A 25,415-nucleotide genomic window follows, 5' to 3' on the forward strand; every position below is an offset into this window, starting at 1 on the left:
GTTCATCGGCTGTTATTTGTCTATTCTCACGTTTTCGTTGCTCTTCTGCTCTCTTGTTTTTTAGCCTGCTCATCTTGATATAACTGTTCTCGTTCTTTTAATCATTCCTCCCATTCTTTGTCTTTTCTGTCTTGTTAGTCTTGATCTCCCCTTTGCCTTACATCCTCGATGCCTTTATCAAGTTTAAGTAAAATCTGACCTCCCATCCATTCGTTCTGTAAAAGTGCTATCTCATCAGTTTTATCATTGTCTCCTCTCCATCTCTTTGTCTCCTTTTCTCTAGAGATGTACCTACTCGATCACTTTTCTCCTTGTCGCGTCTCTCCTTGTCCCTCGGGACTTGGATGTTATATCTTACTCAGTATCTTTCTCTGGGCCCTCGTCACTACTTTGCGTATATCCCGTCGCTGCTTTAAGTTCTCTTAATGGGTATAACCCTTCGTCATTCTTAGTTTCGTCTTTTATTTCATGCGGGGCGGGTGGAGCAGAAGGCTCTTCACCCGTCTCTTTGCATATGTTAAATATCCAATCTAAAGGAGGCTCCTCCTCCTTTTCGTGTTCATACATTTTCAAAAGCTCTAGACTCGCTAGGCGCTTTTCTAACTTTTTTCCTTTGTACGCAGCATGCAAATATGTTGTCATATGCTGCAGAACTGCCTCGATAATGATCTGCCTTGTGGTCACGGCATAAACATTTTATCTGCGGTTCCTTTAACCCACTCTGCACTGTATTGTTTAAGTTTAAGCGCATGCTTCGGTAGCTGTTTGCAGGGATGCACTAACGGAGTAACCTCTTCCATTTCTAACCTTCACTTTTCTCTTTGCTACCAGTTGCTTATGCTTTAGTTACAATTTCCAATTTAAAAAAAAATCTAAATACACTTATGAGCGAGCACCATCGTCGCAAGCGCCAATCCCGTCATAACACAATTTTGTACTTTAATCTTGCTAAAAAACAACCATCAAAGTTTAATTTAAAATCAATTTTTGTGTCTCAACTTCACTCTTCTCTATTACATAACATTTTTTTCATTAAACTCTGACATCATCACACCTTTCAACCACATAAAACAAACAAACAGACAGACTTGACCGGCCACATGTACTGTTCACGATCTTCCTCTTAAGACTCGTCTTGCCCTCTAAAATTGCTCCGATTGGAACTTAAATCTCTTTCTGGATCATCTTTAATCGATCCCGTCTTCTATGTCATCCACTTTATGGGACTCTAGATAAAAGGTTTCTGCTAGCATTCTTTATAGTCTAGGAACAGGGCGTATTCTCTTTTCAATGCCTCACTCACGTCTTTTCCTCTTTATATATTGCTCAGCCACACTCAAGTCAATATTTTATTTCCCATATGCATATATATTACACATACTATTTCGTTCTATTTTATTCCGCCTCCCTCCATTACTCTCTGTTATTTACTATGCATGGATCCCTTTGCCACACTCTTTGGTCTATTTACTCACTGTTCACATATTTTTCTTCTTCGGACTCTAGGGATCACTGCCGTTGTTACCGCCCCTTTGAGCCGCTTCGCATAGATGTGGGAGGAGTTTCTATCTGAAAAGAGGGGTCCTGTCAAACCATCCCTTGCAAGGAGTCCTATTCTAACCACTTCTAAGGGGAGCTTCACGTCCTGTCAGCCAAATGGCAAAGGTTGTGCGATATTGCTGAGACTCTAAAGTTAATTATGTTGACGGCCGATAGTTATCTTATCTAACCATCCTCTGCTACCAAGTGAGCTTGGTGTTCTCTCAGATAGCCCTTTAAGATTAGTAGCAATACCCTGGAGATAGATGGGGATGCAGATTTTATTCATACATCAATAATCAAGACGACACAAATAGTTTGACAAAGTTCATCTGTTTTAATGTCAAATATCTAAAATGGGGCGTACAATGAACATCAGCAATCGCTCGATACTCTGACTCCGCTTACTTCAAAAAGAATTAGGTTCTTATACCCATAACTTGTCATTATCAACATTTTGACCTGCATCATTACTAACGTCACCCTACGTGGCAAACTACAAAAACCTAACGGAAGGTGGGATTGGTTCTAAGTGATTAACTAAGCATAGGTTCCATATATGTATAGAGTAACAGAAAGAGGTAATTGGATAGTTAACATCAGGTGGGGCAACTAGGCCCTCCCCTCGAAATGGCCACTTTGAACATCACTAAATGTACGACATCCCATTGGCTACACATACTATAGGACCCCCAACTACGTGGTCCCCTTCAATTGGTTGGCTTATAACCCCTGTCAGTACTTTTCCACCTATGTTTTAGCAGCACGCAGACTGAACAACCAGGTGCAGGTGAGCTTGTCTTAGCACCAGCTTTCCCCCAATTAAAATATCATCCATCATTACCTAAATGGGCCAGTGTCAATTAGTGCCTTGAAGTTGGCCTTGAGGTTGTACTGTTTTCTGAGAAATTTTAAGGAGTATGGACACTAGCCGGCTTCCGTGCGTAGTTGTGATCATCTCGTTCGTCCAACTTCCTTCTATCATGTGACTGGACAACATGAAATTGAGCCTTTTTGTGTATTTGATTTTATTTTCAATAGTGCTCAGACGTCTTTTGTTTTTTCTTGACCTCTCTGAACAGGAGCTTCTGTTCTTTCATGTTAATTGTATCCAATGTCAGCCGATTCCAGTCTGATAAGACCTGGACTTTCTTGGCTCCGTCAACTCCTTCAACTCCTTAGCTGAGCTTTTATTCTGTTTAAGTCATTTCCTTTTCTTAACTGCGACACTGAAATGAGGCCTTCTTGGTTTGTTCACATATGCAGTGGAAACACCCATCTTTTCTTAGTCCATATGTCTATGGAGGTATATATGTATATGTTGATGCTTGCAGCGGTCTAACTAGTTAAAAGCAGGTAGCTAGATTCATGATTGCTTTGCTGCTTGCGTTTCATTGCATCTACACATTTAAACTAACTAAGTATCTTCATCAGGTCTGTGGCATACGTCTCTTCATCTTGATCCCAAGATGTTATGTTATGTTATTTTGCATTTATATTGTGCCTTATATACCATTGGTATGGTCTGAAGGCGCTGGTAGGTTGAACGCCCTTGGGAACTGAAGTTCAGATCAGTAGAGAGAGTAGAGAGAGTTAAAGATGCATGTGAGCACTGGCTAAGTGTGCAGCTAGTGCGGTATTCGTGTAATAGCTGCTTCTTAGTGGTTGGTGTGGTGGTTGAGAGATCAGGAGTATGTGTTCGTTCTGGCAGGATTTATCCAGACCGAGTGTGGCTGCGTTATGCCTGAGGAGAACGCCTGGCTGGGGGTTGTGTAACCAGCAGTGTTTTACTTAGAGTGCTGTGGAGTATGCGGCGGATGTTAGTATGAGAACAGTTATACCGAATGGTGTCATAGTATCTCTGTGTTCTAGTTGAGTGGTGGTGTAGAGGGGAGAGTAAGCATGGTGGTGTGATATGATGTGTTGTATGCTCTTTCAAAAGGTTCTCTGCATTCCAAACCATGCTATATACGTCACGCAGTTCTATGCGCTCCAGTCCGTTCCATGCACTCCTATCTACTCCATGCATCCCAATCTGCTCCACACACTTCGGTTCGCTCGACGCACTCATGCGTTCCAGTCCGCTTTGCACGCTCCAGTCCACCCTGCGTGCTCCAGTCCGCCCCGCGCGTTCTAGTCTGCCCCACGCATGCACTCTTGTCTGCTCCATGCATTCACTCGTCTGCCCCACGCACTTCATTTCACTCGTTCCATTCACTCTACGCATTCAGTATCTCTGCGCAACTTGTCTGCTCTAGTAACAGGTCAGTTCCACTCTGGGCACTCGTTCGCTCTAGGCACTCGTTCGCTCCAGGCACTCGTCCTCTTTTTGCCCTCACACGCACTGTATTAACCTGTTTTGCTCACTCATAGGCTCTACGCATCTGCCCCCTCAATGCACTCACCCCCTCTACGCACTAAGCCCCTCTACGCACTCAGCCCCTCTACGCACCCCTTTTTTCATATGCCCTCTTTTGCTCATATGCACTTGCCTGCTCTATATACTTGTCGGCCCTACATACTAGTCTGTTCTATGGGCCCTCCACTCGATACGTTCGTCTGCTCAGGTCAACCATCCCGCTCCGCTCATCCATCAGTTCCCCACACTTATCCGTTCTACGCACTCATCAGCTCTGCATACATTGCGCACTCATCCGTTCTACATGCTTATCCGTTCTGCGGACTCACCCGGTTTATTTAACTCCTCTGCTCTTGGCTTTTGTCCGCTTTATCCCCTCGTATGCACCATACCTTCATCTGTTCTATGCATTCATCCACCCTATGCAATCACGTGCTCTCCGCACTTCCCTTCTCCCCGAACTCACCAGCGCACTCCGCACTCGCCCGCTCCCCAAACTCACCAGCACCCTCCGCACTCATCCGCTCCCCGCACTCACCAGCGCCCTCTGCCCACATCCGCCCTCTGCACTTATCCGGTCCCCACGCATTCAACAGCAATATGCACTCATCAGCTTTATAAAGTCATTCGCTAATACGCAGTAATCCTGTTCCATCTATTCATCCGCTCTATACACCCAGGCGCTCTATACACCCAGGCCCTCTATACACCCAGGCGCTGTGTACACTCAGGCGCTCCATGCATTTATCCCCTCTTCACACCCAACCGCTCAACCTGATCATCCATTCTATACACTCATCCAATTTACATATTCATTCGATTTATACACGCATTCAAATTATAAAGTCATCTGTTCTTCCACTCGTGCGTTCTTTCACTCAACTCATTCATCTGGTCCACACGCTTCATCTATTCTAACTATTTCACCCAGGCCATTCGTTTCGTTCGCTCCTCTTGCATTATGTCCATTTCAGGAGTTTTTCTGTTTCCGTATGATTTATTCTTATTAGCCACTTCATTCATTGTTTTGATCTATTTTATTCGGTTAATTCTGATTGTCCTTTTAGTTTATATTAGGGGTTTACTGGCTGTCAATTTCTTTGCTTCAGGTAGTTTGTTGAATCGGTGTCATTGAGATGCTCTTAGTCTGTTTCGGTTAGTTTGGTATGGGTTGATTTTAGGGGAAGAGCCAGGTTTTCAGCAGTTTGCGGAAAGACGTTAAATCCTCAGTTAGCCGGATGTGGGGTGGGAGTGAGTTCCATAGCGTGAGGGCCAAGGCTGAGAATGATGATCTGCCTAACCTGACTGAGTTTGTCTTAGGTATGACTAGGAGGCCGGCTGAGCAAGATCTTAGGGTACGTGGGGTGTGATAGGGTTTTAGCTTGTCTTGAAGATATTGAGGTCCGGTTTTATGCAGTGCTCGATGGGAGATGCATAAGGTTTTGAAGGTCCCCCTTTGTGCTACAGGAAGCCAGTGCAGCGTCTTAAGGGCTGGGGAGATGTGGTCTCTTGGGCCGAGCGCAAGTAGCATTTTGGCTGCCGCGCTTTGTACCCTTTGGAGTTTATTCAGTTAGTAGGCGTGGATTCCGAGGTATAGGGGGTTTGTGTAGTCCAGTCTTGATATAACGATTGATTGGACCGTGGAGAGTCTGTTGGGAAAGGAGAGATATGGAAAGATACACCTAAGGTGGTAGTGGCAGGACTTTGAGACGTTGTTGACTTGGCGCGTGAGTGTTAGGTCAGAGTCAAGGGTGCATCCAAGATTTTTCACTGAGTTGGAGGGGGTCGGTGAGTTACCCATGGCGGGTGGCCAGGGTAGTGGGTGCAGAAGAAGATCGGAGTTGCCACAAACCATGATTTCTGTTTTGGAGGGGTTTAACAAGACGTGGCTTTGGGTCATCCAGAGTTCTATGTCGAGGAGGCAGAAGGCCAGGTCAGGTCGGGAGTTGGGTTTTGAGTTCAGGAGTTTTAGAATTAGTTGAGTGTCGTCGTCATAGTTGTAACACAGGGTGTTGTATGAACGAATAATTTGTGGGAGGGTGATCAAGTAGAGATTGAACAGGAGGTCGGATAGGCATGCACCTTGTGGGACTCCCGTGTTGACCGGTCGGGATTGGTAGGTATAGGTGTAGATTATCGTTATTTGGTACCTGTCTTTGAGGAATGAAGCTATCCATTTAAGAGCGGTTCCACAAATTCCTAGGGAGTGGAGGCAGTCTAGGAGGATTGAGTGATTGATTGTGTCAAAGGCGGCGGATAGGTCGAGAAGGATTAGTGCGGCGCATCCCAGATTGAGGTTAGGGGTTAGGGTGGTTTCAGTTCCGTGACGGGCTCTGAAACCTGATTGTGCGGGGTCTAGGAGATTGTTGGCTTCGACAAAGGCATTTAGTTGGGAGTAGGCGGTTCGGTCAATGAGTTTGGCAAGGAACCTGGTGTTTGAGATGGGGCCGTAGTTTTTGGGCTCGAGAGAGTCAAGGGAAGGTTTTTTAATCAGAGGTTTGACATGGACTGTTTTGAATGCGTCGGGAAAGATACCAGAGGAAAGGGAGGCATTTATCATGGATCTTGCGTGTTCTCCTGCGCAGGTAGAAGCAAACATTTCTTTGAGGGTTGTTGCTGGGCAAGGGTCTAGCGGCGAGCCAGATGGTTTGCGGGCAGTTAGAAATTTGAGAAATTGCTCTGGTGATATTGGACTAAAGGATTCGAACGTTGGTTGCGTAGTGGTTGCAGCTGTTTGGCAGGTCGGTATCGGGGGAGTATTACCAGGTGGATGTAAGAGCATCAGTTTGGTGGCTAGAGTATTTGTTCTTTCGAGAGCTATGGTGTAAAAGTGGAGGGAGAGTGAGTCGCACAGTGATTGTGCGGGGGTCGGGATGGTCGTGGTGCAAGCCGGTTTGGTGAATTCGGAGATGATTTTGTGGAGTTCTTTGCTCGGGTTTTTGCAGTTTAGGATTCAGGAGTTGTAGTGGGCTTTTTTTGCTTTCTGGATTTCGGCCTTGTACTGATAAAGGTGTCGGGCCAAGGTGGCCCGGCTCTTCTGGGTTTTGTCTTTCTGCCATTTACGTTCCAGGTATTTATATAGTTGTTTAGTGGTCTTCAACTCATGGGTGAACCATTTGGGGAAGAGGCCACGGTGGGGTGATGGTTTGCAAGACGGTGTGAGCCGCATCAGAGATACGTTGAGCCATGAGTCAAAGGCGTCAGGGGTTAGTTGTTTACTGAGTTGGCAAGTAGGTGGTGGAGACTGGAGGAGCGCGTCGGCTAGGTCTGGGACGATAATTAGTTTCTTCCAGCATTTGCGTAGATTCGGAGGTTCAGCTTCAAGCACGGGAAGGGGGACGGGTGAGCGAATGGCGAACGAGAGAATGAAGAGATCGGACCAGATGATAGGGATTGAGGGGGTTTAGATGAATCCGGGTGTTGGAGCTAAAGATGGCATCAAGACTTTGTCCTTTATAGTGAGTCGGGCCATTTATGTGGAGTTGGAGGTTAATGGCGTCTAAACCGTCAGCCAGAGAGTGTGTCATAGGATTGGTGGGGATGTCGAGCCATATGTTGAAGTCTCCAAGAAGGGTGAGGTTGGAATGGTTTAGTTGAAGGGCGGCAATAGAGTTGCAGAGGTTGTTTGCAAATTGTCTATCGTAGTCAGGGGGCCTGTAGATTATTAGGAAGCTGTGTGAGAGCGAGGTAGAGAGGGATAGTTTAACGAGGAGAGATTTGCAGGAAGGAATGGAAGGTTGGTTGTCGATGATTGAGGCGTGGAAGAGAGACTTGAAGATGAATGCTACTCCCCCTCCTCTGAAGGGACGGTTCAGTGGGATGAGGGAGTAGTCAGGGGGGAAGGCTTCCTTAGCAATTGGGGCAAAGTCGTCAGAGAACCAAGTTTCGGTGATGAAAACCAGGTCTGGTTTGTCAGAGGCGAGGAGGTCAAAGATGTAATGTCTGTTTTTTGCTACGGATCGGGCATTAAATAGGATGCAGTTCACCTCGGCAGCCGAGGTTGGTCTCGGAGCTGGAGTGGAAGGGGTCGGTGGCGGAGAGAGTGGAAGCTGGATAGGGAGAGGGGTAGAGTGGGTGATGATCGATGGGAATAGTGGGCGAGCAGAAGTATTGGCGGCTTCGGGCCGGATTGGGTGGCTGCGTGTGTTAGGATGATCCAGTCTGGCTCGGGGGATTTGAAGATGGGGTGTGGGCAGTTAGGAGTTTCAGTTGCAGTTGATGAGAAATCGACGGAGAGGGGTTTCAGGAAGGGTGAGGCCACGGGGGAAGGAGGTGAGTGAGGGAATGAGGTGGTGGGTCGAGACAGGGGAGGCGAAGAGTGCTGAGAGATTGTGGGGGACCAGGTATGTTTCCTTTTTAGTTTCTTTGTTGCGATTGGAGTGTGAGAGAGGGTAGGGGGTTCATAGGGGGAGAGGGATGCAGCTTCGGTTCTTGCTAGGGCTAGACGTGCAGTTTTTAGGGAGGGAAAAGGGTGTGGTCGGGGGGAGGTGGCCGGGTTTTGAGGACAAGGCGGCGGGTGGATGTTTGCAGGGCGGGATGTGCCAGGTATGATAGTGAGGGGAGCAGGCATGGTTAACGTTGGCTGGTCGGTGGTGGGATTCAGGGGAGGAGTGGTCTTAGGGTGGTTGGCTCGCCATCGTGCCCCTCTGGCTTGGTGTTTGGAGAGATGAATGGCAGGGAGTACGAAGGAGGGTGGGATGATTTGGGAAGGAGGGACGGGAGGGAAGGCAGATCAGGGAGTGGGGTCGGTCCACGGCAGTCATTTCCGACAAACTGTGGGTTTGTGGGTGCACTCATGCTTGGTACAAGTTTTTAGTTGGATTTAGGAGGGCTTTCTAATTGTAGTTCTAAGTTCAAGCACACTTCCAAGTTCAATTTGCACTGAGATGATATTAGGCTATTAGGTACACTTCTAGGTTCAACTGCATACAGAGATATTAGGTCTATCTCTAGATTCAATTTTGTATAGAGGGGATATTAGACTATTAGGCACAGTTCTAGATTCTATGTGACACAGATATACTATTAGGTATACTAATAGGATTATTAGGATATTTAGGCACGCTTCTTAACCTCAATGGTGTTGTGTACACTTCTAATTTGAACTAGGCGCAGAAAGACTATTCTGGACACTAGTCAGTTCAATTAGGCACGCTGTCACTTATCCCTGGTACTTCTTGTACTTTATAAATCGTCTGCCTCTCTGGTCTGGTCATTTTTCTATATGGGTGTCGATTCAACTTTATATGACGTCACCATTCACCTTTGCCATTTAATTTCTTTGCTTGTTCAGGAATCTTGTTCATATGGCCATCATATTGTCTTGGATGCAGGTATGGTTTCCTCAATGGGTACTTTACCTCCCATATTCTCTTAGGTATAGGTATTCTTATGGCTACTGCACAGAGTCCACGCTCTTTTCTTTGCTGGCTTAACAGTTCAGTATACATCACATACTTTGGTTCATACATTTCAGGTAATGTAGGCGGGGTAGTTGGAGTGGGGATTCTTGGCTCCTCCTTTACAAAGTATATTTAGAAAGGTATTACTTATGGAAACTGATGAGTTTATAGTAATGAATGTCTTTTTTTTCTTAAAAAAAATAGATTGGTCGGAGACCACCAGGGGGCGCAGACGCTATGGCTGCCTGAGTCGTCGTCTCCCTCTCCAGGCACCGGAATATGGTGAACCATCCTGCCTAAAGAGATCCCAACAAAAATATGACAGTATGTTTCAAGGGCTGGTGACCTGGTGCACAAAGCGGTGAAGAAGGAAACAGAAGCACGTCTGCATGAACAATAAACATTGCAAGGAAAGTTAAGCGAGCTACTGCGGCACGGGGTGACCAAGAGGGTGCCTGCTGAGTGGAGGCCACGAGAAGACTAGAGAAGCAGGAGCTTCTGCAGCCATAGCAGCCAACGTACAAGAGCACAGAGACTCTCTAGCCCTCCCGGGAGCGAAAGCAATCATCCGGTGGGAGCAGCAGCACGTGAGAGATGGCTCACTAGGAACGTGCTGAGCATGTAATATGCCTGGTAAGCAAAGCGCAATTTTCTTTTTATGTACAATGCCTGATCTAGGACGAAATGTCATGCCGCGCTGCTACCCGCATGTATAGAAGGGCTGCACGCAATATAAAAAGGTCTTCTCTCATTGAATCAAGCTAAGGCACCAAGACCGAGGCACCAACCCATTCCCACCGCCATTTACACACACAGCTGCACAACACCCCCCTCTGAGCCTACAGGGAGTGCGAAGGAAGGTGAGGATGACTGCCGGCCGTGAGGGAGCAGTGCGGAAGAGCATGATCGCAATAATAATTCCATTAGAAGATGCACGAAGCAAGGACGGATGCTGGAAAACTGTACATTTGATCGGGTTGATGCGCTTATAGCTCTGTATTAACACCAGAGCACTGCAGCCTCAAGAATTACACTCTCTCCCAGGGAAAATTAAACCTTAAAGTCACACGGTGCCTGTTTACAACACACAGAACTTGCAAGTAAAGGGAAAACAGCAGTCCCAAACACACGAAAGCCCACTCAGGAGGCACAGTCAGCAAAAAGTGCTAGGGGAGCATCTGGGATCCCCCGTGCTAAAGGCAACACAAGAGGACATTGGGAAAATGAAAAATACTCTTTAGAAAAAATACAAAAAATGATGAACAATAAGAAATAGAGGATTTGCCTGTAGACAACGTTATTGCCCCCAGCACTGGAGGAAGAAGCTTGCATTGGGCCTTACTAGAAGAACAGCCACATGTGGTGCACTTGGCGATAACTATCACTGAACCGCTCGCCCATTGGAGCACTGGACCCAAACCCATTCTCAAAGATGAGGACTTTTAGCCGCATCTCAAGAGGCATGGAGCAAGATGAGGTGCAAAGTTCTTCAGAAATACCCAGGAACGATCGAGACAGTGCCACCAAGGCGGACATCCACCTGCTGCTTGTGGAAATTCACTCAATAAAGTCCAGTCTTACAGAAACAGTCTCAGAACTGAAGGCTACGATGGTGAACGTTGAAGATCGGATTGAGGCGGTAGGAAATAAGCAAATGACGAGCGACCTGGCAGTGATGAACTGTGAAGCCAGGTTCCTGGACCTGGAACAAAAAGAGAGAGATATAGAATTGAAGCTTGATTACCTGGAAAACCAGGAATGGAGGACAAATATACGCATTATTGGCCACAGCGAAAAGCAAGGAGAAACCCTGGTAGGCTCAAAGAGTAGAGTGAAGGCTCTAGTAGCCTATCTTTTGACTCAGCAGCTGCCCTGCCTTAGAATTTGACAGCATCTACACGGCTGCAGGCCGTCCAAAAGGCCCTAGATCAGTTCTTGTCAAGTGTCATTATTACAGGCAAAACCAGGACATACTTCAAAGAGCAAGAGAGCGCGAACACATGGAGTTTGAGGGATCAAATGGTAAACTTTTCCAGGAACTCTCTGCTGCCACGCTGATCAGACGAAGGAGTTGGCGCCCACTGACCACCTGGCAAGAAGAGTACGAAATTTGCTACCGTTGGGGTTTTCCCTTCTCACTAAGTTTCGAACATGAAGAAGAAGGCTACCGCGTTACTTAGGAGGAAGAAGCACAAGGTGTTCTGGAGGGCTTACAAGCGGGCACGTTGAGAACTAACCGAGACAAATCCAGATATCCGGGGGACCGCTGTATAAAGCTTCACCCTCGTTGCCAGAAAGAGGCCGAGCCCCAGGAACTAGAACACGCTTTGAAAGTCTACTCCCTCAGGAAAATTCAATGTCAGCGGTAGTTTATCACAGGGTGATGACTCGCTTTCTGAGCAGGAGGAGATGGCTCAGCTCATTAATGGGCATAGAAAGGCTCATGCACCAACAATGATGGAAAATGGGTGTGTAGCCTTTGAATAGCCACAGAAGTCTGAAGTAAAGTTATGTTGCAGGATGGTTCCGCCATTAGATCTTTTGTACTGTTTAAGTTATGTATATTAGCTGAAGAGGAGAGGGGTCCCTGTACTGGCGTCTCAGTTGTTGAAGTGCCTAAGATGCCAGTTTTCAAGGGAAATGTGGGGTGCGCATCGGAGACGGAGGGGAGTGCATTTGAGGATCATCAAAGCTTCACAAGCACAACCTCACACACTTTTCTGTCTGCAACATTCCATGCACAGGTCAATCACTTATGTTAACACAGTCCACCTTACCTGGGTTGCCACGCGACGTCTAACACACCAACATGGCGTTACCTAACGGGATACAATTTGGGTCCCTCAATGTCAATGGTCTCAACTCCCTGCAAAAGCGCTCCATGCTAGCAAAGGAATTTAAACTTTCTAAACTGGATGTGATATTAACGCATGAAACAAAGTTTGGCCAAGGCAAATAATTCAGGCTCGTAAGCAGGGAAATAGGAGGCAGATTATTGGCTTTGGGAGGTCACAAGAGGGGGGTGTTAGAATTATATATAGGAGATCGATCGGTGGGCCTTCAAATAGAGCAGAAACACTGGGAAGAGGAAGGGAGGTGCCTCGTCTTAAAAGGGAAAATAAGGTCACACATTTACACTTTGTTCTGTTTATGCCCCTAATCAGAACCAAGCACATTTCAGTCCCTCTTTGGTTTCCTAGAAGGCACATTGGTATGTGGCGACGATTTTAATATTATAGCGGACCCAAATTTAGACTGGGATTTCATGAGACAGGGAGCACACTTACGATTTGTAAGCCAACTGCGAGCAAACTACTTAATTGACACCTGTCGCACAGTCCACCCAAAGGAGAGAGCATGTACCTCACGCCCACCTACCCATCTCACCTATTCTCAGATAGATTTGTTGGTTGGAGCCGAGAATGAGGCTTCAATTCTAAGTGCATCCATAGAGATAGTGACCTGGACAGATCACAAACTATGTATATTAGAATTAGATCTTGGGCCATCCTTTTCATACAGAGCGTAGATGGACCTGTAACAATACCCTCTACAAGGACCCACTATTTAAAGAAACCCTCACAGACGCGATAAGATTACTTTATCACAAATGACACAAGTTAACTGCCACTAAACACAGTGTGGGAGGCGGCGAAGGGCACGATTCGGGGTGTCCTGATTGCGGAAGTGGCGCACAGGAATTGGATCAGATAAAAAAGAGAGAAAGAGCTTAAATCTAAGATCACACGCAAGGAATTAGAACTCCGTGCCCAGTCTGCAGACGGGGAGGAAATCTTAGCACAGATTGGGGAGCTCCATAAGGAATTAAGGGACGTTTGGCAAGACAAAGAATTGACGCAGTTGCGTTATCTAAAACAGACATTTCATGAAAAAGGCGATATGATATGATGTAATATTTTATTTATATTGCGCTCATACACAAGTGTTTCAGAGCATGACCAGGCAAAGGGAAGGGAAGAGGAGAGAACAAAAACAATGGTCTTACTAGGCCCAATGACATTATGAACACACAAGTGCATGGGAAAGGGAAAAGTGGGAAGTGCATGGTAGGGGTGAGAGGTGGAAAGTGCGGAACAGGATAGAACAGAGTAAATAAGTAAAATAAATAAATAGGTGGTAGTACAGCCAGCAAGTGGCAAGTGCTGGGTTAAGCAGATAGGGTATATCTGATAAGTGCAGGGTGGAGGACTGTACGGCTACAGATACAGACTCGAGTGCACAGGAAGGCCCGGAGGCAGTGCAGAAGGGTGGCAAGGTGAACAGGTACCCTGGCCCAAAGGACAGGGGGTGGCCAGGCGCATGGTGCCGGGGAGAAAACAGATCAGCAGGGGAGAAGAGGGGCAAAGGCAGAAGTGAAGAGGAAGGTCTTGAGGTGCTTCCGGAACCACAGATGTTTCTCCTCAAGTTTCAAGGTGGCAGGGAGGCTGTTCCAAAGGTAGGCCACAGCCGAAGACAGAGATCTACCCCGAACTCTTTTCTTTGAAAAACGACCGGCCCTGAGGGAGTTAGAAGTAGAGGAGTGAAGGGCTCGAGAGGGGAGGTATTTACGGAGCTATTAGGATAAAGCCCACACCATGTTAGCTAACCATTTGCGAAAACAAAGGGCATATAGGGCAATTCCCGAAATCAAAAATGAAATGGGACTAGACTTATCGAATCTCCGTGAAATTACAGAGCGTTTCCTGAGATTCTACACCTCCTTATATACAGCGGAAGAGGAGGGAAGAGAGGCTGAAATTGAGCACTACTTGTCAAAATTCCCCCATGTGCCGATATCACAAGTCCACCAGGTCATGCTAAATGGCCCAATCATGTCCGAAGAAATTCAAACAGATATCTCCAAGATGAATGCAGGTTCAGCACCCTGGTCAGGATGGGTACACATCAGCCTTCTATAAAGCCAACGCAATTCATTGACTCCCTTTCTAGTGAAACTTTTTAACTCAATCCTAGAAATGAGTCAAGCCCTGCCATTGTTCACTGAATCAAGGATCGTAGGTATACCCAAGGAAGGTAAAGACGCCACAGAATGCGCATCATACTGCCCAATATCGCTCATAAACGTGGATGCAAAGATCTATGCATAGCGTTCTTGCCAACTGTTTGGCCCAAATCCTTCCTCAGTTCACACCGACCAGGTCAGCTATGTAAAGGGCAGGAAAGGCACGAATAACGTTAGCAAAACCCTCACTCTCATTGCTACCATTGAAGTTAGAGAAGACTGCCCCATTTTAATGTCCTTCGACGCAGAGAAGGCTTTCGACAGAGTCGTGTGGCCTTTTCTGCGCCCGATTATTTATGAAATGGGCGGAACTGGACGAACTATGGATATAGGGGGCGTTAGCACTATACAGTAACGCCTCAGCTAAGTCCTTGTTAACGGAGTGGCCTCGGAGTTCTTTAGTCTGACACGGGGCACGTGACAAGGCTGCCCTTTGTCCCCCCTTTTGGATCCTCTCGCACAGGCAAATAGGATAAATACCCGAATTTGCGGGATGGAAAGAGGGGGGAGGGAATATAAGTTAGCACTATTCGCAGACGATATCCTAGCCTACATCACTCGGCCGTGAGATTCAGTACCTGCCCTTTTTCGCGTCCTTGAGGGAATATGGTGCACTATCAGGATTTTGTGCAAACCTGAATAAAATGGTAACACCAATGCTCCAGGTGAACGCGGTCCTCCTAGCTCAACTTGTAGCAGAATGGGGCTTCCAATTGCAGACAGACGGAATAAGATACTTGCGTGTAGAGATCACGAAAATTGATGGCCAACATATTCAATGCAAATTATAGACCCCTCTGGAGCGCCGTTAAGGCAGACTTTTGAGAGATGGTCTAAATTAGCGCTCTCTTGGGCTGCTAGGTATACATAAATCAAGATGAACATGCTCCCCAGATTTGTGTTTCTCTTTCAATCCCTCCCAGTAGCTGTCCTGAGGCATTTCATGCAGAGGTCAAACAGTCCCTTTTGGCATACTTATGGGCTGTCATGAAACCCTGGGTCGCATATCCGACCATGATTTTTCCAAAGGACAAGAGGGGCATTGGGTACTCTGATCTTTTTGAATACTACAGGGCCTCTCAATTCCGCATCCTTGCAGATCACTTATGGGAAAACTCAGAGAAACAATGGGTAGCCTTGGAAAATTAGCTATTTACACCCGTCACCCTAGGTGAATGGCTCAGAGTCCCCTATCGAACTATGCCATGTAAAATTTGGGAATACCCAGTCTTAACAGTACTGTGGTCTCTCTGGTGTCCCACTCACTCCAGGACTAATATCCTGGCCATCTCCCTTCAGTTGCATATGGGCTCCCCCTATTCGAGACCAATTAATCAATTTACTTCGCTTTCAGCCCCAATACGAGGAGGGTTTGGTAAGAGCAGGGCAGATGTGGAAGGAGGGTACCTATATTTCAAAAGCAGAATTAGAGGATGCACAACATGGCACCACGATAGCACCACTACTCTACCTGCAGTTGTACTGCGAGATCCACGTTGGGGAGACTCCCTTTGGAGATCCCTTACAGTATTAGAGCACACCCTTAGTGAGCGCCGGGTACAAGGTGGTTGATTTCCCAATTATATAGTGCGCTTCTCACTAGAGGCCATCTTGCACAACCAAGCACTCAGATTAAATGGGAAGCGGAGTTAGAGCTGCAAAATCGACCAGACGTGTGGGTCGTAATATACAGGGCAGTATGGAGCACATCTGTATCCATGCAATACAAAATGCACAATAGAAGGCTATTAACGAGATGGCATCTCACCCCACAACGGCTGTCAAAAAATGTTCCTGGGGATAGCACCGCTCTGTTGGAGGGGGTGTGGTGTTAAAAGCGATTATTGGCATTAGTGGTGGGGATGTGCAAGGGTGCAGATGTTTTGGAAGTAGGTCCTGGGTTGGATTCAGGCGATAGATGGTATCACTAGGAGACTGTCTCCATTGTGGGTCTTGTTTGGAATTGAAACTGACGGTGAAGAGACAAGAAGAGACAAGCACGATCCTATCTCATATGGCCAGAAATGTGTTGTTGGTGCCCAGAGTGTGCCTAACAGTTAAATGGAAAGGCAGCACATTGGCGACGAAAGGGGAATGGCTCATGAAAGCGCATACTATATATCAGATGGAAAGTAGTACTGCGGCCTTGCTGGAATCCCACTCTCACATAGATATGATTTGGCTTCCCTTTCTGGAATATTACACAGCATACAGGAATGCGTTGAAGGGGGAGGGACTGAGTTAAACGGAAAGGCCCCCATCATTGTCCTTGCCGCTCATAATGCCCTTGATCTGTGACCCTGCTGGTGGTATGAAAGAACAAAGGTTAATATTGGATATGTAGGTGACTCGAATGCATGGGAAGGAAGGTTTTGTGAGGTGTAAAGGTTATTGAAATGAACAATGTTGCTTTGGATATTTCTCTGATATGTAGGGAGGGGATAAGGAGAGGAAATATGTATGTAATTGTCATTATTGGACACCACGCATCTGGAGATAACATGGCCACAGATGTCAGGCGAATGACATATCCTGGTGTGCACCCTACCTGGATTTTCTAGATGCTAGGTGGAAAGATATGAGAAATGTAACAGATTTGTATTCACTCGTTACAAAGACGTCGTTATATTTGACTCAATTGCCGCGGTCTCTGTGAAGTTAACATGAGAATGGTGTCGCTATTTATTAAACCTGTTGTAAAACCAATATAATATGTGTAAAAAAAATAGATTGGTCCATGGATTTCTCTGAAAATCTCTTGGTTTTGATCAGGACACTCAAGGGGAAGGCTAAATTATGGGATATGGGTGCCGTTTGTGATTATGTAAGAGGTAAAAAAATCACTGATCAACTATACCGCTTTTGTGATCAATGATATGAAACCACAAAACCATCTGCTGAAGTTCCCCTGTCTGAAATATCAGAGGGTTTTCCTGCTTCTTAGAATGAACGTATTGCCTGCTTTATCTGTATTTGGCCTTAGGGTAAAACTATTAAAAGAATTACAGACCTATAGATTATGCTAGAGTACTGTTCAACAAGAAACCTTGACACACTTATTGGCTTGTTGCACTGCTACTTCCCATCTGCATGAATACTACCTTGGTCATTTTGTATATAATCTTGAGGAAATTGAATTTGAAGCATTTTGGAGGCGGGGTTTACAGAACTCTCAAGTGTCACTCTAGTTAGCTTTGATCAATGTATGGCTAAGAGTGGAATGTTTGCTAACCAATATTGGAACTATAAAATTATTTTAGGTTCATTTTACAGTTATGATTAAGAATAATCTAGAAGTGTCTAATGATTACAGTATTGCTTTATTGTAATTATCTGTATTCACATAATATCTTTGTATGTATATGAACATTGATATTGATATTTTATTTGTATCACGCTCGTACACAAATGTTTCACAGCGCAACAAGGCAAGTGAGTGCACCTGCTGACTGGCCATTTTGTCGCCATGCGTAAATTGCGGCAGTGGTGGCTTGGTTGAATGAAAAGACAAAGAATTCATATTTCTAAAGACTAGACAGGAACAATAATATCCTTGCAGGCACTGTATTAATTCTACAAGCGTTGCTGCTCGTCGTTTGCTCAAAGATGCCTCCTGACTATTTATAGTCTGGGCCCTCTCTCTAGCTTCATGAATGGTTCTGAGTAGATGGGGATTTGCAATAGCATCCGAGGGAGCATTTTCGGAAAATCGGGTGTTGGTGTGTGTGTCCTCTTCTACCCCTTGATACGTTAATAAGGGTAAATACTTCTAATGGTAATGAGTGTGTGCATGCTTGCAAGAGCCCTGTGGGTTACAGGCTATCGGCGAGGGTGGTTGCGAAGGACGGCTCAATGACACTGATGTTCGGTGCCAAGTTGTGTTATTAGAACAGGGCAGACATACCCAAGCCTCCCAGGATCCAGGAAGTTGTCCTTTCAAAATAAAATATCATACCACTTATTGCTAAATTTCCACAATGTAAAAGTAAGAAGGGGATTGTTTATTTGGTGCTGTCTCTGCTGGGAGAATCTAAGGCTATTTCCCTAACTAGAGCTATCCGAAATTTCCTAATGATTCCAAGGTTTATTTATATTCAGACACAATGTTAAAGGTGAGGCTAAATCTGGCAGGAGGTCTTTCATAAGAAATTCTGGTTACTAGAGGGCTGTGCCAAGTGAGCATATTGGCGCCTTTTCTTTTTAACTTGTACCTCGCTGACCTTGATGACGCCTTGACAGGAGCTTCTTTTGTACTGCCTAAGATAAATGATTGTACCCGTGTGGTCCTTCAAAGACTATTGATTGCTTTCTCGGCTTATACCAGGACAAATGATCTTCTAAACTAAAACAAGAGAAAGACATTAAAGCTCTATGCAGATAGCAAGAAAGAAGGTCATAGCTGGCGGCTTCTGGACCAACAACTGGAAGTGGCAAAACAAATGCTATATTTGGGCCTTAATGTGTATTCACTTCCATGTAAGATTGCACTGATTGCTCATTTGAAGGAGAAGGCATGTCATTTACATACCCAAATGTAGCAGCTTAATAGGCGTTTTGGTACATTTTCACTGCTCCCTGTTTTAAAGTTTTAGGAAAGCAAAACAGTCCTCTCTATTATATATGGGTTAGAAGTTCACCACCTGCTTTTAGACCCCCCACAGGACTCTTTATTGAATTAAACAGTGCTTATTTGAGGATTTGTGCAGCACAATTAAATGGTAGGGTCTTTGATTTCAAAGAGGTACTTCATGATTTAGCTGCGCACAAAACGCTCTTGTGGGGAGTGGGGGACTGGTGTTTGAAATGTGAGGAGTTGGGGAAATACAAAAGGTTTCCCGACTTATTGAGTGCCCACAGAAAACTAGGGGAATTAGCACCCCACCTTATTAAGTTTGCTTTATGGAAATATGGGATCACGATTATGTATTTTCGGTTGAATTTCTACTGACGAGAGAGAATGGTAACTTGTGGAGGAGGATAGATTGTGCAAGTCCTCTGTCGGTATTGTGGGAAAACTATTGAGACTTTGAAGCATTTAGTACTCTTTTGTGAAATGTTGGGTGATGATCATAGGATTAGTTTTGATAGATTCATGAAAGATCTTAGACTTACAGTCCTTCTGGGGATCTTTTATGGGACATGTTGATTAGTTTAGTTTAGTTTAGTTTAGTTTGTTTATTTATAAAGCGCATCCGAACCCTCAGGTAACTGGGCGCATAATCATGTGTACAGCAGGGTTACATATCGTTGCACGAACATCATATAACAACAGACAGAGCGTACATTAGTCCAGGCTCTGAGTGCTTACATACAAGAGTAGAATATACCAAGAAAAGAAAAGTATGTACAGAGAATATGGGATGAGGAATAAAAGTTACAGTGGCTAATGCGGAACGGGTTACAGGTTGGTCCTGACTATGCTGTAGGTAGAATAAACATTACTACAAGTGGAGAGTGGCGGCTAGCAGGTCATGACGGTGAGAATATGGGTGTTTAGCTTAGTAGTCATGATTTTACCATGGCTCTGAATGGCCAGAATGCGGCTTCCGATCTAATTGTAGTGGGGAGGGTGTTCCAACATTGTGCTGCGAGCACTGGAAAACTGGAGCCCCCTGCTGTTTTTAGGTTATAATTCGGGATCTTTAGTTGGTGTAGGTAAGGTGTTCTGGTGGGTCTAATGGGGTAGTGTCTATAAAATTTGTCACAAAGGTACCGTGTGGCAGTGTGTGATAGGCACTTGTGGATGATGACCAGTGTTCTTAGCTTAATTCTGTCACGGATCGGGAGCCAGTGGACTTCTTTTCTAGCCGTAGATATGTGCGCCTTGCGCGGGAGGTTGAGGGCACATCTTAGTGCATTATTTTGCAGGATCTGGAGTCTATTCAAATTTTTAGTGGTAGTGCCTAAGTAGAGTGTGTTGCAATAGTCTAATTTTAACAATATCAGCGCTCTAGATAGGGTGAGGCAGCTAGAGGTGGAGAGAAAAGGCCTGCAGGCATTGATCAATTTATTGGTGTAGGAGGTAGCTGCGATGGCAGAGTTTATTTGTTTCTTTAGTGATAGGGTAGAATCGAGGTATACACCTAGTGTTTTAACCACTTTTGAGACTTTTATGATGTTGCCATCAATAGTAAAGGAATAGTACCTTTGGTCCAGTTTATTGAGGCGCGCCTGGGAGCCTACAATAAGCAATTCTGTCTGATCGTCCTTAAGGCAAAGACTGTGTGTGGCCATCCAGGCTTGGATTTCTAAGTAGATATTGTTAAGCTTTGCAACATCTTCCTCATAGCTACCAGTGAGCGTGATGAGGACCTGGGTGTCGTCAGCATAATTGGTGTAGCTGACACCCAAATCGTCAAGACGGTCAAATAGGAGCTTTGTGAAGATGTTGTAAAGTGTTGGAGAAATGCAGGAGCCTTGTGGCACTCCACATGTGATTGGGATAGGGTCCGCAGCCGCAGTGGGGGGCGAAGACTCTAGTCGTCCTGTCAGCCAGAAATGACTGGATCCACTTAGTGGCATTCTGGGAGAATGCAGCAGCCGAGGAGAGGTGTTGAGTGAGGATCTGGTGGTCAACCAGATCAAAGGCAGCAGAGAGATCCAACAAGAGCAAAATGGCCAGTTTGCCCTTGTCTTTGGCGTCATCCATTTGGTTTTTTAGATCCAAGAGGGCAGTTTCAGTCCCGTGCCTTGGTCTGAAGCCGGATTGTCGCAGGCCTAGGAGGTTGTTATCTTCCAAATGTTGTTGTATTTGGAGGTAGGCTACCCTGTCCAAGATTTTGAGAAGAAATGGGACTGTGGTGATGGGCCTGTAATTTGTAGGAATGTTGGGATCTAGGTTAGGTTTTTTGAGCAGGGGTAGGACCCACGCTTCTTTAAGGTTGTTGGGGACCACTGAGTTTTTGAAGGAGGAGTTGATCAGAGAGGTGATGAGAGGGGCTAACTCATTAGCACCATCTTTGATGACGGATGCTGGGCAAATGTCACCTTTGCAGTTGGATGGTTTGAGGCTGGCGATTATCTTGATTACTTCCGCTACTGTGACTGGTGAGAAGTGGAAAGATGGGCAGATAGGGGTAGTGTGGTTAATTTTGCTGCTGGGGTTCTGTTTAGAGGCAAGGCTAGCTTTTTTTGCTTCTATCTTAGTTTGTAGGAGGGCAATTTTGTTAGCAAGGGGAGCTGGATATTGTTACACCAGGCCTTGTCTTTGATGCAGTCCTCTGTAGGGGGCAGTGGTGATTCAAGTTCTCTTAGTTTAGAGAAAAGTTCTTTGGTGCCAGATTTGGCATTTTGTATTCTCAAATTGTAGGTCTCTTTCTTAGCATTTAAGATGGTGGATTTGTAAGTGGAGGCAGCTGAAGCGAATTTGTCTTTAGTGGAGAGAGAAGGGGCTTTTCTCCATCTAGTTTCTGCAGTTCTTTTAATATTGCGGAGAACCATTTGTTGGAATGGGCAATAGGTTTGGCTTTTCGTTGTTTGAGTGGAGCTATTTGGTTAAGGGCTAGTTCTAAAGTCTTGTTATAAAGGTCTACTATGGCTGCTGGGTTATTTTTTTGCGTGGGTATATTAGCTTTACTGATAGGCGGGAGAAGAGGTTTGAGGTTCTCTATAGTGATGTTGCGGTTCTTTCTGGAGATTATTTGAGGTAACTTTGTGAGTTGTGTGATAGATGGTAGGGATCTGGGTAAGGAGAAGGTAATGAGATGATGGTCAGTCCAAGCACAGGGTGTGATGTCAGTCAGTGACAGGTTGCAATTAGCATCTGCAAGCCAATCCAAGGATCTTCCTTTCGTGTGTGTAGGTTGGTTAATGTGTTGGGTGAAGCCTAGATGAGTAATCGTGTCATTTAGGGAAGTGGCTTGGTTGTCATTAGGGTCGTTGAGTCCCAGGTTGAAATCTCTCAGAAAGATGATTTGGGATTTCGGTTTCAAATTGGTAGTGAGTAGGAGAGAGATATCCTCTTCAAAGGTAGAAGGGGGTCCTGGGGGTCTGTATATAATATGGAGCAAGATGGTTTGTGTGTTAGATAATGGGAGTTTGACTGATAGTAGTTCGGCAGAAGGTAGAGTTGTGCTGGTTACTTCTCTGATGTTAAGGGTGGATTTTGCAATAATTGCTATTCCTCCGCCTATTCCACTTTTCCTGTCAGCTCGGATGATGTTGTAGTTGTCTGGAGTGGCTAGCGCTATTGTGGGACCGCTGGGTGGAGCCATGTCTCCGTGATGGCGATAAAGTCTAGGTGGGTAGTGGAGATAATGTCGGCGACATCAGTCGTGTGGGCAACCAATGAGCGAGCGTTGATGAGGGCTCCCTTGATAGAAGTCTGTGGAGGGTTAGTTTTCGTGCGTGGTGGCGAGTGCGGTATAGTAGGGTTGTGACTGGGTGGGAGTTCAGAAAGTGAGGTAGGCTGCTTGGGGTTCGTAGTCTGATTGGTGTGCATTCTAGTTAATTTTGTGACAAGATTCATACGATAGCTGAGTCTATCGTTTCTAGTTATGGTCAGTGGGGCTGCGTTCAGGTATGTGGTAGAGGGTACAACAAGGCGAGAACCTAGTCTTGTGTTTCTAAGGGGTGTGGAACAGGGTATGAATGGTGAAGGTGGGCGGGCGAATCTGTTTATCCATTCTATTGGAGATAGTAGGTCTGGGTAAAGTGGTGTGGTTGTGTGGGCGCGGAGCAGCGGGAGGAGGGTAGCCATAGTTAGAGTGGCACCTCTAAATGTGGCCATTGTAGGTGGCTTGGCTCTGATGGTGGGGGCAGTGAAATTCATAGGTTTTTAGCAAGAGTGCAGTAGTGACTACAGGTGACTACAGGTAAGGCACAACACAGGTCAATGAGGTCTATTAGCGACCATAGGGCACAACACAGGTCAAGTGAGGTCTATTAGCGACCATAGGGTACAACACAGGTCAAATGAAGTCTATTAGCGACCATAGGGCACAACACAGGTCAAATGAGGTCTATTAGCGACCGTAGGGCACAACACAGGTCAAATGAGGTCTATTAGCGACCATGGGGCACAACACAGGTCAAATGAGGTCTATTAGCGACCATGGGGCACAACACAGGTCAAATGTGGTCTATTAGCGACCATGGGGCACAACACAGGTCAATGAGGTCTATTAGCGACCATAGGGCACAACACAAATCAAATGCAGCACATGATGCAGTGTGGCAGCATCTAGGTCCAGAGTAGTGCATCGTGCGTTAGGTAGCGCCTAGGATTGGGTGACAGTTTACTCACATGGCCGACTGGATATACAGGTGCATGGTTGTGATGGATCATCGCTGGCGCCTCATCAGTAAATGCAGGATTTAACGGATGCCTTTGGCAGTTATATGGTTGTAGTCAGAATGTTCAGATGGTGTTCAAGAAGGATCTGATGAGGGGCAGCGTCTCTGGCCTAGGCTCAGAATGCTCGGAACAGGCGCAGGAACAGGCCTTTGTGTGGCCTTCGTGTGCGCCGCCGTCGGATCCGCCTGCTGGCGGGAAATTCGATTCAAATGCGAGGCTCAGTCTCGTTTTCGCGAAGTGCCCGGCATGCGGGGTCAGGCAGGGCGAAGAGACAAGGTCAGGCAGGCCTTGTAATATGCCTCGGATGATGCCGCACAGCTAACAGCTGTAATCCTGGCTTCTGTGATGAGGAAGGGGCTCCTGCCCTCTTCCCTTGGCGAGGGGGACGGAATGATTAACTCCACTTTGAGTATTTTGCGGAATGCAATTTATCAAGTTTTATTAAGAGTAAAGCTAACCTAAAATAAATGTGTTTTTATGGAGTATGTTTTACATAAGAAGTGATTCACTGTATTTTTGCATTTGAAATGTAATGCATTTTATTTTTTTATTTTTTTTTGTAATCTGAATATGATTTAGTGTGTTTACTTTGTTTTTTAACAATGATTCTGTATGCGCACAGTGGAATTATTGGGGCTGCGCAATATTTACTGATTTTGTGAGAGTGTAAGATTTAATTGTAATATATACACAATAATAAAGATAATACCATTGTGTCCGTGATCTGCTCATGTTTTCCTCAGCATATTTTTCTCTCCTTTGCTGACTCCAGTCTGCGCCTCTGGTTCCTTATATTTTCCTAATGCCTCTAATGGGGGTGTCTGTCTTTCATAACATGGACATGTCCAGCAGGCCTCTGCCCTTCTAGCCAAGACATTCCATTTTCTGCCATTTCCCCAAGATCTCGATGTAGAATAGCCAGTCTGGCCACACATCTATGCCAACTCGCCTAAATAGAGCTTCTCTCATGGTTTCTTTCTGTTCATTGCCCAGCAGATCTCCATTTTGCAGCACACGTGTAGGAAGCAGCAGTGCATTTTGTACCAGGAAAGGAGAAAGCTGTCAATCTCTATTTAGATCGTTGAGATGCTGGTGAGTCCTATCATTTTCAGGCAGCTCGTGAATGTTTAAAATAGTGGGTCATAATTGTCCCTGATTTGGTGCAACCATGGCAGAGTGATCCAAACCCACTTTTGAGTGGGTTCTCTGCAAGATTGTTTTTAAAGGATGGGTTTATATGGTGCATTGTACTACTCACCGTTTCAGTGAAATTAAATTATAAGCATTTCTGTAGCGGAACAAAGAAATTATTCCAATACTTCATATTCCAGCTCACATTGACCTTAGTTTTGCACATGTTACTCTCACTGCTCCATGTGATTCTCAATCTTACATGTCTGCATCATGTGGCTCTCACTGCTATAAAAATGCAGTGTTCCCATTGCATCCTAACACATTTACTATGCACACATACACACACATGCATAAACGTTTTTTAACATGCCTTTTTTCAACCCGGTCACTTAGCTCCACTCCTCGCTTGCTCTGACTCCACACGCGCAAGTAGGAATCAGTGGGAGAACTGATTGCCTTGTTCCCCCTTCCCATGTTATCTCATCCACCCCCCACCACACGAGGCCCATAAGAGACTTTGACAGCTTGGATCACAAAATATTGAAAGTTGGGATTTGAGCCCAGTCTTTAATTTTGGCACTTGTCCACATTATTTCCCAATTCCTTTCAAGCAGGAAGGTGCAATTATTTGGGAAATCTTCACTTTCAAAAACTAAAATAAAA

General features: G+C 45.5%; 1 protein-coding gene across 3 annotated transcripts in view; it reads left to right on the forward strand.

The window, feature by feature from the left end:
* The window catches only part of LOC138447850 (beta-1,3-galactosyltransferase 2-like), a 583,663-nt gene that overhangs the window by 227,567 nt on the left and 330,681 nt on the right, over positions 1 to 25,415 (forward strand). Inside the window, exons 2-3 of one of the 3 annotated variants that reach the window (XM_069604278.1) lie at positions 9,505 to 9,933; positions 24,615 to 24,710. In XM_069604278.1, coding sequence (XP_069460379.1) covers positions 24,705 to 24,710 — 6 coding nt within the window. In that variant the 5' untranslated portion in view covers positions 9,505 to 9,933; positions 24,615 to 24,704. The remainder of the gene's footprint in view (positions 1 to 9,504; positions 9,934 to 24,614; positions 24,711 to 25,415) is intronic. The other 2 variants (XM_069604280.1, XM_069604279.1) reach the window with 2 other exon arrangements.

This window comes from Ambystoma mexicanum, chromosome 3q (genome assembly GCF_040938575.1).
Source record: "Ambystoma mexicanum isolate Mex_15411 chromosome 3q, UKY_AmexF1_1, whole genome shotgun sequence".
Classification (NCBI taxonomy): Eukaryota; Metazoa; Chordata; class Amphibia; order Caudata; family Ambystomatidae; genus Ambystoma; species Ambystoma mexicanum.